This window comes from Lontra canadensis, unplaced genomic scaffold (genome assembly GCF_010015895.1).
Source record: "Lontra canadensis isolate GAN:19392208 unplaced genomic scaffold, GSC_riverotter_1.0 scaffold12, whole genome shotgun sequence".
In the NCBI taxonomy this organism is placed as follows: Eukaryota; Metazoa; Chordata; class Mammalia; order Carnivora; family Mustelidae; genus Lontra; species Lontra canadensis.
In genome coordinates, this window is record NW_022631006.1 from 16147930 (window position 1) to 16169003 (window position 21074).

Genomic DNA, 21074 nt, shown 5'->3' on the forward strand with positions numbered 1-21074 from the left:
AGCTGCTGTGTGGAGTTCGCAGGCTTTTCCCCCTTCACATGCTTTGAAAATATGGGACAAGTTCATACCAAACGCAAGAGCCAAAATTACGGCATGTCTTAAGTTCAGTCTGGTTGTATTTAGATATAATTAGGAGTTAACAGAGTCTTGGGTTAGGAGGCTGGCTCAGGAAAATGACCCAGGGAGGTCTGAGACTCTGGTGGAGAATAACACTCAGGCTTGTGAACTAGTGTCCTTCTCCTCTTGTCCACTTGTCTCTGGTTCTTTTTTAAGGTAAAATTTAGGTATTGATAAAATGGGCCAGATTACATGGATCACTACATAAATTCTGATAAATGTACTCACCTGTGTAATATGAACACCCATCATAATACAGAACATTACCACTACCTCGGAAATGCTTTCCTTCGTGTCCCTTCCCAGTCACTCCTCACCCCCTACCCCCAGGGGCTGCACAAGGTGAGCTGGGGCCTCCTTAGCCTGACACGAGTCACCCATGGGAGGTTTGCCCTTTACTAAACAGACACGTTAATTTTATGTCCTTTTGTGTAGGAAGTGCCTATAGAAGAGTGCAGAGTCCTGGTATGTAGCTAGTGTTCATTAACAATAGTGGGGCAGTGATGATACTAGTAGTAGTAGTAGTGGTAGTAATATAAGTAGTATTAACTATTTTTATTGTATTTATCATTATTATAACTATCTGAGCTGGTGTTATTGAACAGGAAATTCACACTCTAAGATAGATAGCCAGATTGTATATAAGTTAGGAGTTCTTCCATGCCTTATTTATTCTTTAAGATTTATGTTAGAATTTTAGAAACAAACGTAAAGAACTACTCAGTGAGTGCTTTTCTTCTTTCTAGACTAGTTGATTAGAACTTTCAGTCCAAATCAGCAAGGGAAACACTTCAATAAAAATTTTTGTGTTTTACAGATGCCTGGGTGGCTCAGTCTGGTTAAGCATCTGCCTTCTGCTGAGGTCAGGATCCCAGGGTCCTGGGATCGAGTCCCACATGAGCCCCACATCAGGCTCCCTGCTCAGCAGGAGGCTGCTTCTTCCTCTGTTGCTCCCCCTGCTTGTGCTTTCTCTCATTCTGACAAATAAATAAATAAAATCTCTAAAAAAGGATCCACAAAAGTCCCTGCAACCACCAAAATGTGCTGTTCCACTTGTAGGCACCCCTCACTGCTTTCTCTGCAGCCTTTGCTCCAAATTATGTTCTAACATTGACAATGAGTTCTTCAAGCTAGGATTCAAGATCCATCATCATCAGGTGGGGTTTTGTATGTCTCAGTTTTGTCTTCTAATGGTTATGTTACAATAACAGAATAATAACTCACAGTTGTATAGTGCTTTTTAAAGAGGGATTTTTATACAGATTATTAATTTTTAACATCCCCACTAACTCCCCAACACAGAACCTCTACTCTGAACAGCACAGAATTATTAGCAACCCAGATATGTTACACTTGCCTCCATAATTTTATTTTTCTGTTCCTCTTAACCAGAATATTCGCTTCTGACCTCTTCACGAACTCAAATACAAAACTGTTCTCAGTTCTCCAGTTGCTGGACAGCCCAGTGGTTCTGAGCACTTGCTTCAGTGTCAGAAAGACCAAGGCTGGGACCCCAGCTTGGGATTCGCTGGTGTGGGACCCCGGGCAATCACCATGGTTCGCTTTCTTCATTTGTTAAGGAAGAAAATAATGCCTACATCAGAGTTGTTTCAACAACGAAATATATAATTATACATGTAAATATTTAACATGGAGGCTAACAAATAGTTAAATCAATGAATATTAGCTGCCCTCTTCTTCCTGTAATTATTATTGTTCAACGTCCAGCTCAAAGACCTATCTCTTCCATGAACCTTCTTTAAACACCTCTGCCTACAACAAATGCCCTTTCCTTGAACTGTGAGAGCCCTATTCTTTTTCACACCTAATAGCACATTATGGTTTTTTGTATTTTTTTTAAAGATTTTATTTATTTATTGGTTAGAGAGAGAAAGAGAGCACAAGCAGGCAGAGTGGCAGGCAGAGGCAGAGAGAGAAGCAGGCTCCCCGCTAAGCAAGGAGCCCGATAAGGGACTCGATCCTAGGACCCTGTGATCATGACCTGAGCTGAAGGTGGTGGCTTAACCGACTGAGCCACCCAGGTGTCCTGCACATTATGGTCTTATTCTCTAATTACTTCTATTTATGTATGCCCTGACGTCTGATCTCCCCAACTAGATCAAAGTATCCAGGGATCGGTTCTTCTCAATTTTCTGTATCCCTCAAAGCACCTGACAGAAAGTGAGACCCATTGTAGATGCTGACCAAGCACTTCTTATAACTTAAATTTAAAGAACCCCACTCTGTTTTGACTGATATTAAGGGATCTTGTCCCACAGGTAAGAATCAATCAGTGGCTGTTGGAAACTATGAATCTTCCTCTTGGGGATAACGCCACAAAACGTCAGGGGCTGCCTCGACTTCTATTCAGGATGAAATGAAACCCAAGTCCAGCTTCTTCAGGGCCTAACAGTTCCTCTCCGCGTAGTTGTGCTGAGGCAGTCTCATAACTGACACAGAATGGCGTCTCCTGCCATCCTTCTCCTTGTCTCGAATCATCTGCTGTCATCACCAGGCTGTACAGTGGCCTCCTCAGCAAAGGAAGGATACAGTCAACAGCTGGCCTTGTCACACAGCTGGGATGTAATTCACTGTGTTGGGGAACATCACAGGCTACCACAGCTGCGAAGTCCTCCCTCCAAGAGAATGAACTAAAATCTAGAAAAATACTCATGGTTTTCCAGTCATCCAAGAAGATCAAAGACTATATCCAAGGTGGACTACATCCACCTGTTTCTCAGCAGGTGGAGGCAGTTTGTAGTTCCTATGGCTGGAATATTTCCCCCACCCCTATACCTAGCTTATCCCTTAGCTGCCTTCAGATGTTGGGTTAATTGTTCCTCCTTCAGAAGAGCCAGATCTGGTTAGAAGGCACTGATCAAACCGCTATTCTTCTCGGGCCCTCAACACAACAGTAACTAAGCAGCTGTATGTGTGTTCCAGACCTGTCTTCCTCTGTGAAAAGTCACATTCCATGCGTGTAGAAATGGAGACTGTCTTATTCACTGCTGTAACTCCCTGGCTTCATAGAGGGCCCGGCCCCAAGAAAGTACACACAAATATTCATTTATGCTGAGGAATAAATAAATCACTTAGTTGAAGGGTTTTGCTGACCTGGTTTTAGGTGCTTGACCAGTGATCCCACTTTTACGACTGTCCCTGAAGCTTCATGACCCAGCACCATAGGCTTTTCCACAATAAAATCACCAATTCGACCATGCTGCCAGTAGTGGACGTCTGAGCCACAGATCCCAACAGAATGCATCTTCAGCAGCACTTCTGAGAAGAGGAAGGAGAAAACAAGTGAGGGAAGGAACGATGACGCCTCTGCCGTCTGAGGCACCAAACATGCTTTCCCTCTGGACTCTACTTATTGGGGTGCCTGGGTGGCTCAGTCAGTTAAGCGTCTGCCTTAGGCTCAGGTCATGATCCCAGCATCCTGGGATGGAGTCCCACATTGCGGTCCCTGCTCCTTCCTCTCCCTCTGCCCCTCCCCCATCCATGCTCTCTCTCATTAGCTCTCTCTCAATAAATAAAAATATTTCAAAAAAACAAAAACAAACAAACAAACAAAAAACCCCAAAGAAAAACAGTAGTTGTGCTGTGAGGGCATTTTCTAGATGTAATTAACATTTAAATAAGTAGACCCTGAGTAAAGCAGAGTACTCTGCCTAATATCGGTGGGCCCCATCCCATCAGTTGAAGGCCCTAGGAGAAAAGACAGGTTTCCTGAAGAAGGAATCCTCCAAGACTGAAGCATCAACTTTTACCTGAATTTCCAGCTTGCTGGTCAGCCCTACAAATTTCAGACTTGCCAGTCCTCACAATCACATGAGCCAATTATTTAAAATAAATCTCTGCCCTCTCCCTAGAGACATATATAATAAACCTATATATAAACACATCTATGTAATAAATCTCTTTCTCCTCTCTTTCTTGGTTCCATCTCTCTAGAGAACTCTAATATACTGTATAAACAAGATATTATTAATGGGGAAAAAATGTATCAACCGTCTAAGGGAAAAACTGTTTTCTAGGAGATAACTGATGCCACACAATTAATATGCTATGCCTGCTTCTTACCGATCTTGACAGAAAGGCTGGCAAAATCTAGGCTTGGCAACACTTTGTGAGCATCTACGTTCTTCATGCCTGTCGTTATGTTTAAGAATGCAGGTTTAATTTAAACCATTCCAAAGGTTTCAAAGGGTATTTCCCCCTCACGGGTTTGAATAAGTGAGATTTGTTGGTATTGTTGTTGTCAGTTTTCCAAGTTAAAAATAACGATGCCACCGAGCCCCTTTGCTGAAGTAAGTGCTGAAGGATTACTGGCCTGGTCTGACTCAGATGACCACATTGCAAGTATCTCCCTGAGAAAAAGCTCTGTCTTAGAAAGACAAAGAGACCTAAAGCTCTGCTGTGCATTCAGGTGTCTCACACCCTGCCCTTGCCACAGATCATCAGCAGTCCACCCCAGGTGTGGCTCCGTAGAACCTTCTCTGTCCTTGGCCTTGGTAACAGAGTAAGAAATGGCAGGGTGCAGATGGAGATCAAGGTAGAAGAAATTATCTGAGTTTCCTCTCTTCAAAGTTACCAACTTGTAATAGGAGGTTAAATCTGACTTGCTAGAATGCTAGCTGAAATTTACCATCGTTTCCCCTTCTAATTCAAGGGCAGCAAGAGACAAGTGAGAGCAGAATGCTAGGTCAGAGAGAGAAACAGCACCAAGGTCCTTTGAGTCCAAGACAGCCCTTGTTTGGCGACTTCTAGAATCCATACCGATTTCTCAGGACACGGTGAGGGGCCTCTTTCACTCCTCTAACAAGGTATCTTGGTGAAAATGCTTCAGCCCTAAATATGTATTACGTGCTGAACACTGATAGAAACAGCTATTGTCTGTATGCTTATCACTATAAATCAATAAGCCAGCTGACCTTTGAATAGCAAAGCTCTGGAGGCTCCAGGAACAATGCCTTCAGTCTGATGTTCACACATCCCCAACTCACCCAGGACACAGAGGACACCCGAGTGGTTGGGTATGGGGTGAGTTATCTATAGACACTTTTCGCCTTACTCTCAGCCTCAGTTCAGAGTCTTGCAGATTCTGAAGTGGGACTCCATGGTTGGGAGGGATTGGAAAACTGTCAGCAGGTTATCTGCCCCAGGGAACAGGGGCCATGACTTCCCCAGGTACACACAGCACTCCAGGAAATGTGCTTGTCATCTGGGCCTTACAGGCTCGCCCAGTGAGAGGCCAGAGGACTGGAACAAAGGTGGCAGGAAGCCTGCCCCAGAGTTGATCAGGACCCTGGGGCAGCACTCCATGCAGCCCCTCCCATCCCCACTGGACTGAAGGTCCTAGTCTTCCTAAAGTGACACTCTCTTTCTAATTAAGAGATTAAGTTCTATAGACTCACTAATTTTCAAAACTTTGGTTAGGGTTAGGACAGGATTTGGCCACTTGAATAGCAGTTTAAAGTACACAGAGTAACCCAACTCTAGGTTAGGTCAAATGAGGAATAACTCTGCCTTTGGTCCAGAGAGATATTTTATGTCAAAAACTCTGGGACAAGTCAGCAATCTGAGACGGTAACTCTTCTGAATCTATCACTGTTTACTTTATGTAGCAGTCAAGTTGAATCTATCTAGTCATGCTGTGGATGACAGACTAGGTTGACAGCCTAACAAAAAGATAGTTGTTGTTTTTTTTAAGATTTTATTTATTTATTTGAGAGAGAGAGAGAATGAGCGGGGGGAGAGGCAGAGGGAGAGGGAGAAGCAGTCTCACTGCTAAGTAGAGAGCCTGTTGAGGGGCTTGATCCCAGGACCCTGAGATTACGACCTGAGCCCAAGGCAGGTGCTTAAATGACTGAGCCATCCAGGAACCCCCAAAAGATAGTTTTTAATTGGAGGCAAAGTCATAAATAATAGGAAAAAAGGGGTAAGGAACAATGCACTGGTGTCTTCAGGTTAATAACAAACAACAAAATGTAAGTCGAGTATCCCAAGGACCTACCATTTGGGCCTGGTTCAGGGATAGGATAGTTCTCCTAAAGGAAATAAAAAGAGAAAAATCATTTAGCATGCATAATAACTTTCCCTTATGAATATTTTCAACTGTTTAGTCAATGTAGAGTTTCATTCAAATATTTTTTCTACGAATGAACACAGGTTCAGACCATAGGGCAGCTGCGTGGATGCCTGAGGGGGCCCCCTAAATCATGCTGTCTCTAATTCCTGACCTCACCCCACCCCATGGTGCAATTTGCCCTAGACTAATAAAAAAGTGTACTAAACGTTCCTCTAGGGAGAAAGGATGTTTGGACTGCCATCCATATCAGATCCTTCCCTTCTCGAAAACCACATTCTTAAGATAGAGATTTGTTTGGTCTGGGACACTCTTATAGGGAGAAGGGTGAAGGCATTTGGTAGTAGCACGTGAAGGCTCTGACCTCTAGACAGGCTGAAAAAAATCCACGCTGCTGCTCTTCCCTTTACATGCGCACACACCGACCAGCGCTCAGCCCTCTCTTCTGAAACCTCCCATGTGGAGTTTTAGAGACCCTTTGGGAACACATAGGACCTGCACCTCGGCCACTCCCCAGGTTCAAAAAGCAATCTGAGCTATTCGGCATTCATAGCTATTATGATTATTCACCAACTCTGCTTCCCACTAAAACGAGCTGGGAAATTCATGGTGACAAGAAGGAAGGACACCGTGTGGCCAAATCCAAGCATTCATTTTATGAATTCCTTGAAGGTGGCCAAGAAGACAAGGAAGCTGAGATGTTCATTGAACCAGCTATGCACCAGGCAATGTTCTGGCTTTACAGAACATTTACATACATCATGGCACAAGGCCCACAGTGTGCAGGAGAGAAACCCAAGGCTTGGAAGTGAAATAACTTGGTCAAAGTCATAGCGCCACAGAGTGGCTAAACCAGGATTAAACCTGACTCCTCAGCATGCCTCACTACATTCCACTGCACACCAAGGTGGAATATGGCTTTTCTCCTTCATTATCTCTGCCTCCAACCAAGCCAACCCTGAATACCCGGAAAAAAAATCAAGCTCAAAGCAACAGCTGGGCACACCAAGTAGGCCCTGGGTCGCTAGTGATTACTACTGTAAACATTTGTTGGAGGGGACGGAGCAGACCAACCTTCGCCCTACCAGCCCCCCAAAGCTGCAGTGACTTCCCTAGACACTAGAGGGTGCTGTGCAGATAGCCTGGCTTTTCCCTAGTGGCTGATTGCGTATTATCTCCTTGCAAACCAGCGTTTCCTTTCCGTTCTTTCTTGCTGACTCGAATCACCCTTACAACTCGGCTGGGCTCCTGACTCCCCTCTCTGCAGGAGACATGCCACGGAAGCACAGGACCGTGTTAAGATCAGCCCTTAAGTTTGTAAATGTTATCCTAAGCAAGGCTGTGGAGATCATGGTTGAGAAAGTTATCACCGCAAAACAAAACAAAACAAAAACAACTTGCTTTTCATTTGTGGTTCCTTGGAATGACGCTCGCCACAGTCCTCTGTTTGCTTAATCTCCTCTTCTGTCTCAGATTTCAGTGATGATATTCTTTCATTCACCCTACTCCTCATCTACCAGTTTCTTAGCTCCCCTGAGATCCCCAGCTTTCACTGTTACCCCCGCAGCCCTTTCATCCCCAAAGTTTTGTTATCAGGCATATTCATGGTTTTCTGAACAGGATTTCTTACCTTTCTTAAATGACAGTTAACAAAGGGATAAAGGGGAGTAGAGGTAACTGTTCTTTCCTGTAGTTATGTCAGTCTTCCAGCCTTTTTCATTTCCAGTCAGAAATACATCACATACATATCCTCCCTTCCAATCCCTCCAGGTCTCCCCCAAGCTCCCCCAATCAGTCATGGAAATACTTCAGGAAGAACTCTCTGTGAGAGCTTAGAATCATTCCAGGTGCCTCTTGCTTCCTGTTATCTTGGATTTCCTAAATATATTTTGTTAAGTTAGCCTGAAAGTTTATTTCCTAAATAGATCTTCATGGGCCCCCATCCTCTACTTCCACCTGCAGGGCTAAGTTCACACCCTCCGTGCCTCTTGCCTGGGTTGTAGTAATGGCCTTGACATGAGGAGAGATCAAGGGAAAATGCCTTTTCCCTCCTGCAGCTGACCCGAGTGGAGCAGGGGGTAAAGAACTCACACTCTGGAACTAAGCGATGTGCAAACCCTGGCTCCCCTCGCCAGTTGCATGACCTCAGGGCACTTACGCAAGCTCTTTGTGCCTTTGATTTCCCTCTCTGCATAAAGAGGATAATCATCAGACACAGTGCCCCACTCACAATAAGTAAGTTAGCTCTTATTACAAAAGAAGTAGAACTGAAGTCCTATTTCCTATCATTAACTCACAGTATGATTGAACCAGCTCTAGGCGGCCTTCCTTGTCCTTTTCCTCTTGCAAAGTGCGCTTTTTCAAAAACTGTTTTGGGGACAAGTTATTTCCCTTGTTGTCACGTCAATATTAAGAAAACTACACTGCTCCTTAAAAGGATGGCATTTGGGAGAAAGGGAAATAGGATTCGGGCAGTGTTTTAGCCTCATTCTACCAGGTGTTTTAAAGTATGTCAAGCCAAGCTCCCTGCCTTAGAGTGAGAACTTGGAGGCCGGCCTCACCTGGGGGCCTCCAAGCTTGCATTCGCCACCTCCTCCCACCTGCTAGACCTCCTGACAACCTGCCCACCAGCTGCCCCCCAGACTTATGAGCAGACCAGGCGACCTTACTTTGCTTAAACCTTCCAACTCAATTTTCCTCCTCCCTTGAGCATGTTTGGAGCATGGGAGGAAAATCCAAAGGTTTCCTAATTGGCCATTTGGTCATAAATGGCTTTGTTCTAGCCGCATTAGCCCTGACAAACTTGGGGTCAAAGTAGAAGGGTCGAACCCTCTCCCAAAGTCCACTGAGCCACACTCCAGCCCATGCTCTCAGGGCTCCAACCAGCCTCCTTCCGCTAACAATATTTCTAAAATACAAATCCCTTTAAAGTGCCCAGTGGCCCTGGTGGACCCCCCAGGCTCTGGAAGCCTCCTGCAATTCCCAGTACACCCTGGGGCTCACTCCCTCACCTCCTGGGACCACTTCCCCACCTTCAAGTTTCCACATGAGGCAGGAAGTGAAAGGAAGGGAGATATCTGGGGTGACTTCCTAATGCTTGTGGGAACTCAGGGAGATGGAGGTTTGGATGGGTTGGAATTGCAGTGCCTGGGGACATCCTGGTGGCGGGGGGGCTGTCCAATAGGTGGCTGTACTCCTGGGACTGGCAATCCATCTGGCATGGGTCAGGGACAGAGACTCAGGACTGTGAGACACAAGGGCAGACTGAAACTGTTACCTCCTGTGAGAAGACATCCCTGTCCTCATGGGGCTGGGAAGGTGGCCCCTTTCTCTCCTTTGAGCTTCCCAAGCACCTAGGACTGGATCCATACAGGATGGTTAAAAGACTATTTCATTCTCAGCTGTGATAAATAAGTCAATTTTTAAAAATTAATTTCCCCCTAATTCAAAATGCACAAACGTAACTGTGTATGATTACACCTGTTGATGGTTCTTTAAGCAAATATATGAAGTCTCTCATCTTTGTTGGATGTTCTAATGTGTTAGTAACATTGATTAAATGCTGCGTTCAGGTCTGGGAAATGGGACATTTACATTAAAAAATTATTTATCTAGCTGACTATCACTTCGTAAAATCTGAATATATATCCTCCTTCGTGTAAATCCGATTTTGAGGGAACTGCCAGTTTAACAGCCACACTAGAAGACTTACCGAGTGGATGCCAATACTGTGGAAAGTACGTATTTCTCCCCCTTCTTAATTTCTCTGTGATACATTTTAAAGATTTTATTTATTTATTTGACAGAGGGAAAGGGGTGGGCACAAGCAGGGGGAGCTGCAGGCAGAGGGAGGGAGAAGCAGACTCCCTACAGAGCAGGCAGCCTAAGTGGGGCTCAATCCCTTGACCCCAGGATCATGACCTGGGCTGAAGGCTGACACTTAACCAACTGAGCCACCCAAGCATCCCTCTGCCATGCAATTTTAAAAGAGAAATTTCCAAAAAATAAAAAATAAAATAAAAGAGAAATTTCCCCCATACCCATAGTCTAGCTTTTCCCTTCAGAATAGGGCTACTTTCACTACACCTCTTAGTAGTACTAGGATTTATTACATAAAATGTTAAGATTCTATTTGTGGTACTGCTGACTGCTGCCGCTACTTTTGGGGGGTGGGGAGTGAGCTTTCTAGGCCTATTGCAGACAAACTGTCCTTCCAGAGCAGTTGGCAGAGATGGCAGGATTTGCAGGATTTAATTTCCTGTTGTTTATCTGGTTTGGGTCTTGTTTTATTACTGAAACATAAGATAAAGGGAAGAGGTATTTCTTCCAGTTCTTTTCTTTTTTTTTTTTTTTCCAGGAGTTTTATATTCTATTTTCAGTGCCTCTGACTGATAAATCTAGTTCAGGTGTTAAAGGGTTAAGTAGGCGCATTTCCTCCTCACTCTTGCCTGTAATCTCCCAGCTGCTACTTAAAATTTATCACAGCCCTTTGATTTGATCCTACAGATGCAGCTAGGTCCTTCCCTCAGCTGGTGGGAAAAATAACCAAGGGAAGAAAGAGACTGTGATGCTCAGGACCACTTACTTGAGCTGCCAGTGTCGATGACCGCCCCCCCCCCATTAAATAATCCCCTCCTCCTTACCCCAAAAATCTTAACACTAAAGTACATATGTGAGGAGGAGATATTTTCAATGTGTTATATTACAGACATGGAATTATTTTACTTTATAACAATTATTATAGGGAGGCCTGGGAGGCTCAGTTGGTTAAGCGTCTGCCTTCGGCACCAATCATGATCCCAGAGTCCGGCGATCGAGCCCCGACTCGGGCTCCCTGCTCAGTGAGGAGTCTGCTTCTCTCTCTGCCTACTGCTCCCCCTGCCTGTGTTCTCTCTCTGACAAATAAATAAAACCTTAAAACAAAACAATTATTACATATTCAAAGCAATTCTTTTGACCTAGGGTATAATACATTTCCTCAAAGGGCCAAAACTCAAGAAATATCTTCGTGGGGCCTGATTAATATTTAAGCTTGACGCAAACATGTTTTCTCTGCGCTTTATAATTAAACATCAACCCATCATTCTAAAAGAACGATTTTCCCTTTAATTTGGTCATTCCTCAAGTGGAGCAGAATTTGCCATTCCAAAATAGATCTCTTTGACAAAAGAGTTATTTTAGGCTGATTATTTTTAACAGACAGCAGACTTAGGAGAAAAGCTCTGAAAACTGAAAAGTTACCTTCTCCTTTTGTAAGGGTGTCTCCCTCTCCCCATCAGGAAAAAGATAACTAAACCTCTCTTACCAAAGAAGAAGGCAAAGATTTAAATCTGCCTAACAACCATACCCTTGTGTACTGTGCTTTTCCTGAAAACTTCCCATAACTGGCTTCCCCTACTTCAAGAAGATCTTTTGTCTTTAGCTGGAAATAGTACTTAAGGTGTACCTTGGGCCATTTCATGAAATGACTCAGTTTTCATCATGCCTCCCATACGCACAGAAACTACACATTATTGAACTTGTTTTTCTCTTGTTAATCTTCCATTTACAAGGGGTCTCAGCCAAGAACCTAGAAGCACATCACAAAACAAAACAAAAATCTGACTATCCCCCAACCCAAACCCAGTGTTCAGTCCCCTGCAAATGGGGCCTGGGTTGTTCCTTTCTTTTCCCTGGCCAGATGCTGGTGCTTGAAATGTGGCCGAGCTGTCAGGAGTAAGGCAGATAGGGTGCCTGGGTGACTCAGTTAAGTGTCTGCCCCTCGTTGGGCTCCCTGCTCAGTGGGGAGTCTGCTTCTTCCTCTATCCCTCCCCACTGCTCATGATCTCTCTCTCTCTCTAATAAATAAATAAAATCTTAAAAAAAAGGAGTAAGACAAATAAAGCGTGCTCAATGTGGTTGATGGCCTACTAGTGATCTGTGATGCAACATGTCCAGAAACGGAGCATTTGGAAGTATTTACCGCATTTTGACATTGCTGCAACATCAAAATACGACAATACGAACATACTGGTCCATGGCTGAAAATATAAATAGAACTGGTGTTTCATCTGGGATCGTTAGTGTAGCACTACATCAAAGGACCCAGCAGCTGCCCCATAACAGAGCACACACTCAACATGTTCACTCTCTCTGTTTCCCTTACCTGTCAAGTGAAACCCAGAGCATTAAAAAAACCAAAGCCACCCCCAGCCCCTACCAGCAAAAACAGCTTCTGGGGATAAAATCTCATTTCACTGTTTTATATCCCAACTTCAGGAACTAGTAACTCAGAGAGAATTCATTTCCCAATCAAAAGGAATTTCTGTATTTCTCAAAACTGACCAAGAGGCACAAAGTAATTAAACTGGTAAATACAGATGAATACAAGATTATTGCCTGGGCCCACATTTATTATAATTTAGTTCAAAACTATCCATACATGGGAACCTGTGTGGCCCAGTCGGTTGAGCATTTGACTCTGTATTTCGGCTCAGGTCATGATCTCAGGGTGGTGGTGATGAGGGGACAGAAGGGAAATTGAGGATGAAGCACAAGATGACACCCCACGACCACTCCCCCAACACACACACACACACACACACACACACACACACACACACACACCCCTTCTGGGTGGATTATGCGTGACATTTTTCCAGGAAACTTCCAACTATCTTTTTTTTTTTTTTTAAAGATTTTATTTATTTATTTGACAGAGAAATCACAAGTAGGCAGGCAGAGAGGGGGTGGGGTGGGGAAGCAGGCTCCCTGCTGAGCAGAGAGCCCAATGCAAGACTCAGTCCCAGGACCCTGAGATCTTGACCTGAGCTAAAGGCAGAGATTAACCCATAGTGCCACCCAGGCACCCTACTTCCAACTATCTTAAAGTTAATTCTTTGCCAAGGGAAAAACAACCTTAGCTTAACAATAGCCACGTAACCAACCAACCCTCTAGTATCCTGAGGGCCTTCTTTAGCATATGAAAGTCATTTTAGACACCTCCCTTTTTCCTTACCCCAACCCCCAAGTATATAATCAGCCACTCCTCACAACTCCAGTATAGCCCCTCTTTTTGCCCCAGGGTCTTGTCCTAGTTGCTTTAGTGAAATCCTTTTTGCACCAAAGACGTCTCAAGAATTCTTTCTTGGCCCCTGGTTCCCGACCTCACCCATCAGTGGGATTGAGCTCTGCACAGGGCTCCATGCTCAGCAGTCTGCTCCTCTCCCTCTCTCTGCTCCTCCCCTGCTCATGCATGTACTCTCTCAAACAAAACTTAAAAAAAAAAAAAAAAAAATCACCCATGTATTTGAAGGTCTTGGTCTTTATCTCTTCCTATGCTGAGATGATTTTTTAAAATTTTTTAGTAATCTGTACATCCAATGTGGGGTCTGAACTCATGACCCTGAGATCAAGAGTCCTGTACTCTTCTGACTGAGCCAGCCAAGAACCCTTATGCTGAGAAGGTTTAAATGTCTGATTCTCCTAGGCCCTAGTCTCCCATATGCTGGGCCTTCTACAGGCACCATCTCATGGTAAGGTCTGACCGAAGGCAGGCTGCCCCCAAATGGGCCATTTTGGCGTGTGGATTATTTTGAGTTGAAGGCAATCAAGGTCCTACACGCTCAGGAGAAACGTTTGTCCCTCCCTTAACTACAAAGAAGAATCTAAATTGGAGGGTCTTGACCACGAATAAATTTTATCTGAGTAATCCATCTATATGGGAAGGGAAATATTTATTTACTAAACATTTATTCTTTTTGATCTTCCTGTGAATTGCATTCATTCCCTTTGAAGTTTCAAGCCCCTAACTTCTTTCCCCTTAGTTCAGAATGACACAGAGACCTCATTTTGTCTGTCTTTCGCATTTCCTTGTATGTGTGGATTCTCTGTATATACAAACTATTAAATTTGACTTTCTCCTGTTAGTCTGTCTTATGTCAATTTGATCTGGGGTCCAGCTAGAACCTTTTAGGGGTCAGGAATTCTTGTTCTCTGACACCATTCAGTCCTCAACCCAGAGATGAGAACTCTTGTCATGCCCATTATACAGATGGGAAATTGAAGCAGAAAGTAGTCTGGCGAGTCACACAACTATTAAACATCAGAGCTGGCACTAAACCCCACTCTGGGCCTCAACCTGGCTCATGACTTCATAATTGTTTCCCTTTAAAGAGGACCTCAGTGAGCTGTACTTCGAGTTGACACTTTTTGCTGACAGGCTTTTGCCTCTTTGACACATCAGGCTGGCTGCCTCTCCCCCTTGCTCTATTTAAAATAGGGAGGGGAAAGTAAAAGTCCTCCCCCCCCTCATATTTGTGTTTTCCTCATTATAAAAGATAAACCACCAACCAGTGTGTGTGTGTGCACACATACACTTTCTGATTTACCACCCAATTTAGAAATGCCCAGAGCCAAGGCACCATGCAGACCTGAATCCCCAGGCCAGGGAGTTCTGGAGCTGCCAGGGTCCTTCCCTTGCTGTGGCCAAAGGGATCACTAGCTACATAGCAGGCAAGGAATTTAATTTTTCCTTCCCTGCAGACCCAGTATCAAGAAAGAAAAGGGAATCCTTCCTGCCTTCTCCATAGGTAGGAAGAAGCTAGACGTTAAGTTTCCTTCCTGGCAGGTAAAGATGGCAGGAAGTTTGAAGAGGCCCAGGTCAAATGTCCCCCAGAGACCGCTGCCATGGATGCTGACTGGTCCCTGGGCTTGCCTGAAGTGGGATGGCAGCACCAGGAAGGGTTGAGCCCTTGCTTACTGCTTCAGAACCCTTCTAAATCCTGCTTCAGATTTTAGAAATGGCTTGTCCCCAGACAACTCCCTTCACACGAGCTCCCGAGGCACAACCATTTCTATCAGTGGACCCTGATGTGGCCCAAGTGGCCACAGCCTGCTATGCCCAGGAAATCTTGGATTTCATTTTGGTTCTCCCACAGAAAGGAGAACTGGTGTTCGCTCCCAAAACTGCCCTAGGGCTGTTCCTCCTTGTTGCTTCCTTGTTTACTAATAGTACCACCAACCCCCAACAACCCCAAACCACTTACCTATTTGCCTTACAGGAGGGGGTGGAAGGGTAGAGATGCTCGATGGAAATCAGGGGACTCTGTGGAGGTGCTGGGGGTCCTTCTCTAGAGGGAGCGGTGAGGGGCCAAGAGGGTCTGTGTTGAGGCACAGGCATCTCTGAGGCAGCACAAGCATCCCTGGTTACTCTTCTCAGTGGACAACTTTCTGCCCCTTCTCCTGAGTGTGGGGCTCTCTCCAGGGTAATGTCCACCACTTGCTGCCTTCTCACTCTGCATGTCCCACTCAGCCTAGCAACCTCATTCATCTACGAACTCCCACTAGGGTGCTACTTTGGTCAGGGGAAGACAGTGTTGTAAACCAAATGAAGTCTGTCCCTCAGTCATTGTGACAACCACCCCCCCCCTTACATATTCCCAAATGCCTCATGGGGAGGGGGTGCAGGACTGCTCAGTAAAGAAGCAGATGACTCCTGAATTTACATCTCTGGCCCAAAAATCATCCATAGATCCCAGATCCCTAGAACCAAGGTAATTTTTCAAAGATACCTTGCTGTCCCGTCCCAGAGACATCTTAAACTCAAACCTGATCTCATCATTCTAATCTACTCTTTTGTCTAGTAAACGATCCCACCACTTCCTACTCTCAAACAGACCTGAGGCCCTCAGGAACCCACCCCGAACCCTTTCAGTGTACCAATCCCACAACCACAGGCAACATTCTCTAGCCAGTTGTTTTTTCCAGAGCCTTCAGGACACACCCACCCCAATTCCTCCCTAATACAAAAAGCAGATTCTAAGGCAAAGCTGATAAAATCAATCTTTAAAAAAAGTTTATTATTGTTCATAAAATAAATTTTAAAGTCAGCTTCCCACCCCCTCCAATCTTCAAGGCTTTGCTCTAGAGAGCCATGACAAAGAGAGGTCATGTGGCAGAGCAGTGGGGGAGCATAAGTTTAAGAGTTAAGGCAAAGCAGATCCTGGGATTGCAATTTTAGTTCTGCTACATATTAGGTCCATGACTTAAAGCAGGGCTGAGCAGCAGGAGAAGCAGATCCTGTCCACCTCTCCAGGTTCAAATTCCATTCAGTACATCCCACTATTTGCAGATCCAGGAAACAGGATTTATAATCTTGTTACTTCATGTATCTTTGCACTTATTCCTATATTTGCCTGAATGACTCCCACTCATCCTTCAAGATACAGGTCAAGGAGCATCCATCTCCTCTAGGCCAAGGGTCTAGAGCATCCATCTCTTTCCTAGGCCAAGGGTCCCTCCCTATGAGGGCTTTACTCTGTGTAGTCTCCATCAAAGCCCTCATACTCTCATTGTTAAGTTCATCTCATCTATCTCCCTAGAGCAGTTTGAGGGTAGGGGCTGCTAGCCCTCGGCCTAGTGCCTGGCATATGGCTGACACCCACTCATCTAATACATGTTTGTGGAATGAAGGACTGAGTTGGAGATCACTCTGCAAGCTGCGCTTGGCTGTACTACTTAGCCTTCCTTACGATACCACCTGGTGTCGGGAGCAATAAACACTAATAGCGTCTCTTTAATTCAGGACCTTGGGGTAAGGTTCCACAGTGAGTGGAGAGAACACTGGACCCGAGCTCTCATCTGGGATCTGTTAACTAATCAAGCCTGTCGCCCTTGGGCAGCACCTTCTTAACTGAGGAAGATGGGAGAGTGGCTCAAGGAAGCAGTTTGTAACCTGGGATCCACAAACCTCTAGAGAGTTAATGGAGGGACTTAAAGGAAGTCCACAAAAATCTCTGAAACTGCTGCCAAACTCAGTCTATTTGGATTCTGTGGGGAGAGAGACCACAGATTCTCAAACAGTCAAGAACTGCTAGTCTGGATAATCTCCTGAGTCTCTCCTATCTAGACCCTTGTGTATATTCTCTTTGAGGAGGAAGGAAGCACCAGGGAGCAGTAGAGAGGGCTGGCACCCATCCCACGCACCCACTGCCATCTCAGGCCCATCTGAGATGGACTTTGTCAAGGGACCCCTGACGCGACCACAGGGCTGATCCTGCAGCACCCTGACTTTGGCCCTGTGAGCCAGAGAGCAGATGAAAAGGTATGGTGCCCCGGAGGCATATACACAATGCTCTTAAAGAAACAAGGGAGCCAGATCAGAGGAAAATGGCCGAAAGTGAACCAAGTGTGGACTAAGGGCGGTAAGGAGAGAAGCTTTAGAGACATGGACACTATCCAGATCCAGAAGTCTGGCATAGGAACAGGGAACAACAGGAGTCCTGGAGATGCAGGCCGGTACTGGAAGGAAAAGAGGCAGCAATTGGCACTTTCTGAGTACCTAGTTAAGTGCTGGGTACTCTTGTGATCATAAAAATCCTGCAAAGGAGTTATGAGCCCCACGCAAGACAGATTAAACACGAGTCCCACAGCTTTTAAATGTCCCTGTGGCCCTCCTTTCTTCCCTGCACCGTCTTCCCAGAGAAGTTCAGGGCATGTCCTATATCAAGGAGCCTCCTGGGATCTCCTTTGATGTGCAATAACAATGGGCTAGACTACGACTCTGCAGCTGGAGGAGGAGGCAGAAGGCTTCAATCGGTTTGCAAACTTCCTGGGCTCTGGCCACGTGCCGGCCACGGGGCTGGGTTCCGGGGAGGCACGCGACAAGAACCTTCCTCTTAGCACCTTACACCCAACAGCCCCCTCCCCCTAACATGGTAACCAGCTCTGATGCGGGTGGCCGGGACACGGAGGTGAGGGCCATCGCCAGGCTGGAACTGGCGAGCTGGGACCGCGGCTGAGTCCGGAGGCCAGCAGGGCAGGGTCGGGCTAGGTTTCCCTTCCCCCTTCCCGTTTTACCAGGCGCAGGTCTCCGGGTCCGTGCACCACCAGAGAGAGGTTGTCGGGCGTGGCCGCCGCCATGTCGTTTTCTCCCTGCCGGGCCGGGACGTGTGACGGTTCTGAGGGCAGCCCCGCGAGGGTTGAGGGTTAGAGCCAGGAGGCCCCGCTTGTCAGAAAAGGCGCACGCCCGGCCCGGGGCGGGGCTTCCTTGCCCCTGACAACCAGGGCAGGGCTAGTGTGGGAGGGGGGTGGGGCTTCCTCGCCCCTGACAACCAGGGCAGGGCTAGTGTGGGAGCGGGGCGGGGCTTCCTCGCCCCTGACAACCGGGGCCGGGCTCCTGTGGGAGGGGGGCGGGGCCTCTCTGCGACGCTCCGCCGTTTGCCCTTAGGGGGTTCGGGAGGGGGCTGGGGGAAGGTTGGGAGAGGACTGCGGAGGGTCCTGGGGAGCAGGGGGGAACCCCGGACGCCGCAGCCATCTGCCGGCGCTGGTGTTTCTGTCCGCCTCCAATCCAAGGGAACATGGCTGCACTGCAGGTAGCCTGCAGAGGCCGCAGCCACCAGACCAATGTCCTCAGACTTGAGCTGCCTACGGAGGGGGTTCTGCAAAGGGGAGCAGAGTCTCGGGACCAGCACTGAGATTCTGATAGGGTAAGTCTAGGTCTTACCTAGGGTGAGGCCTGGGGGCGGGGGGCTGTATTTGTCGTAGCATTGGAATGCTGAGGCTGCAGGTAGGGCTCGGTCTATACACGGAGAAACAACCCGCACGTTCTCCCAGTGTCCTCAGCATCCCGCCAAGCGCCTGGTACTAGTAAGAGTCAGTGAATTGGAGTACCATCCCATGGGGATTGATGCATCAGAGTAAAAAAGCTATGAAATGGAATCTGTAAACCCTTTCTCTCAGAGCAGCTGGCTCTGCTTCTTATAATGAAAGTGGGATTTCTGCCTACATTCTTCCTTCAAGCCTCTCTTTCCTCAGGAGTGAAGTTGTACTCCAAGGGGAGAGCTTCCCTCAGGACAGGCCCAAGTCCATAAATGCTTTTCCCTCCTTTGAGAACAGTGCTCAGGATTTCATTCCCTACGGCCTCTCCCTAGGCCCAGACATACCGCTGGATCATTTTATCTCCTCCAGGAGACTTGCCCCAGTGCCCAGCCCTTGAAGATATCTCCCTGTGGCACTCAGTGCATGACCCACAAGTAGGTCACATCTGTACTTTCACCTGTAGCCATCCTTTCCCCAAATGCTCTGGAAGGCTACTGAGGGCAAGACCTCATTTCTTTTTTTTTTTTCTTTCCTTCTTTTTCCTTAATCTAATAAATGTCTTACTTTCCATTTTTAAACAGCTTTATTGAAGTATAATTGGCATACAGTAAACAGCCAATATTTAAAGTACACACTATGATAAGTTTTGATATGTGTGTACATCATGAAGCTATCATCATATTTAAGACAATGAGCATATCTGTACCCCTCAAAAATCATCTCCCCGGGGTGCCTGGGTGGCTCAGTGGGTTAAGCCTCTGCCTTCGGCTCAGGTCATGATCTCAGGGTCCTGGGATCGAGCCCCACATTGGGCTCTCTGCTCAGCAGTGAGCCTGCTCCCCCCTCTCTCCGCCTGTCTCTCTGCCTACTTGTGATCTCTCTCTGTCTCTGTCAAATAAATAAAATCTTAAAAAAAAAATCATCTCCCTATCCAAAGCACCCATTGCTTTTCTTTCTTCTCTACAGATTAGTTTGCATTTTCTAGAATTTTATATAAATGGTATAAAATGTGGGTATTTATTTTAGTCTGGCTTCTTTTCACTTACCACAGTTGTTTTGAGATATCATCCAAGTTGTTACATAGAGCAATATGTTCATTCCTTTTTATAAGTATATTAATATGTTCATTCTTTTTTACTGCTGAGTATCATTTCTTGGTGTGGATGTACTATAATGTGTTTTTCATATACGTGTTGATGGAGACTTGGGTTTTTTGTAGTTTTTTACTATTACGAATATGGTTGCTATGAACATTCATGAGCAAGCTTTGATATGGACGTAGGCTTTCCTTTTTTCTGGATTGTTGGGTCATTGTTACTCTACATTGAGCCATTGGAGGAACTTCTAAACTGTTTTCCAAAGTGATTGTACCATATTACATTCCCAGCAACTGTGTGGCTGGAGCTGAGAGTTCCAGTTTTTCCATTTCCTCACCAACTGTTGATATAGTCCGTTTCTAAAAGATTTTAGATATTTTGGGGCGACTGGGTGGCTTAGTCGGTAAAGTGTCTGACTTCAAGAGTGTTTTGTTGGAGCCCTTGGGTGGCTTAGTGGGTTAAAGCCTATGCCTTCAGCTCAGGTCATGATCCCAGGGTCCTGGGATCGAGCCCCACTCAGCAGGGAGCCTGCTTCCTCCTCTCTCTGCCTGCCTCTCTGCCTACTTGTGATCTCTGTCTCTGTCAAATAAATAAATAATAAATAAATAAAATCTTTTTTTAAAAAGTGTTTTGTTGTTATTGTATCTTTTTTCATTGTTTTGTTTCTTGAATTCCACATATGAGTAATATCATGGTATTTGTCTTTATCTGACCTCTTCCACTTAGCATTACACCTTCTAGGTCCATCCATGTTGTTGTAAATGGCAAAAAAAATTACTCTTTTTCATGGCTGTGTAATATTCCATTGTGAATATATACCACTTCTTCAATCATGTATGGATGGACACTTGAGCTGGCTCCATATCACAGTTATTGTAAATAATGCTGCAGTAAACATAGGGATGCATATATCTTTCCAAATTAGTGGGTTGTTTTTTCCCTTTGGATAAATACCCAGTGGTGGAATTTCTAGATCATATGATAATTCTCTTTTTAATTTTTTGCAGAACCTCCATACTGTTTACCTCAGTGGCCTCACCAGCTTGTATTCCCATCAACTGTGCATGAAGGTTCTTTTTTTCTCTACATCCTCACCAATTTTCTTTTTCTCTAGAACCCTCGCCAAGGCCTCGTTTTTATTTTTATTTATTTTTTTAAAAGATTTTATTTTATTTATTTGACAGAGAGAGAGA

The 21074-nt window shown here is 45.6% G+C and overlaps 1 protein-coding gene across 2 annotated transcripts in view; it reads right to left on the bottom strand.

Moving 5' to 3' along the window:
* Positions 1-18225, bottom strand: part of SORD (sorbitol dehydrogenase) — a 31461-nt gene extending 13236 nt beyond the window's left edge. Inside the window, exons 1-3 of one of the 2 annotated variants that reach the window (XM_032856609.1) lie at positions 18044-18225; positions 6134-6167; positions 3232-3396 (exon numbers count right to left, since the gene is read on the bottom strand). In XM_032856609.1, the coding sequence (XP_032712500.1) occupies positions 3232-3396; positions 6134-6167; positions 18044-18106 (262 nt within the window). In that variant the 5' untranslated portion in view covers positions 18107-18225. Of the gene's footprint in view, positions 1-3231; positions 3397-6133; positions 6168-15231; positions 15252-18043 lie in introns of those variants that run through there. The other variant, XM_032856610.1, reaches the window with a different exon arrangement.
* Positions 18226-21074: the final 2849 nt, after the last annotated feature.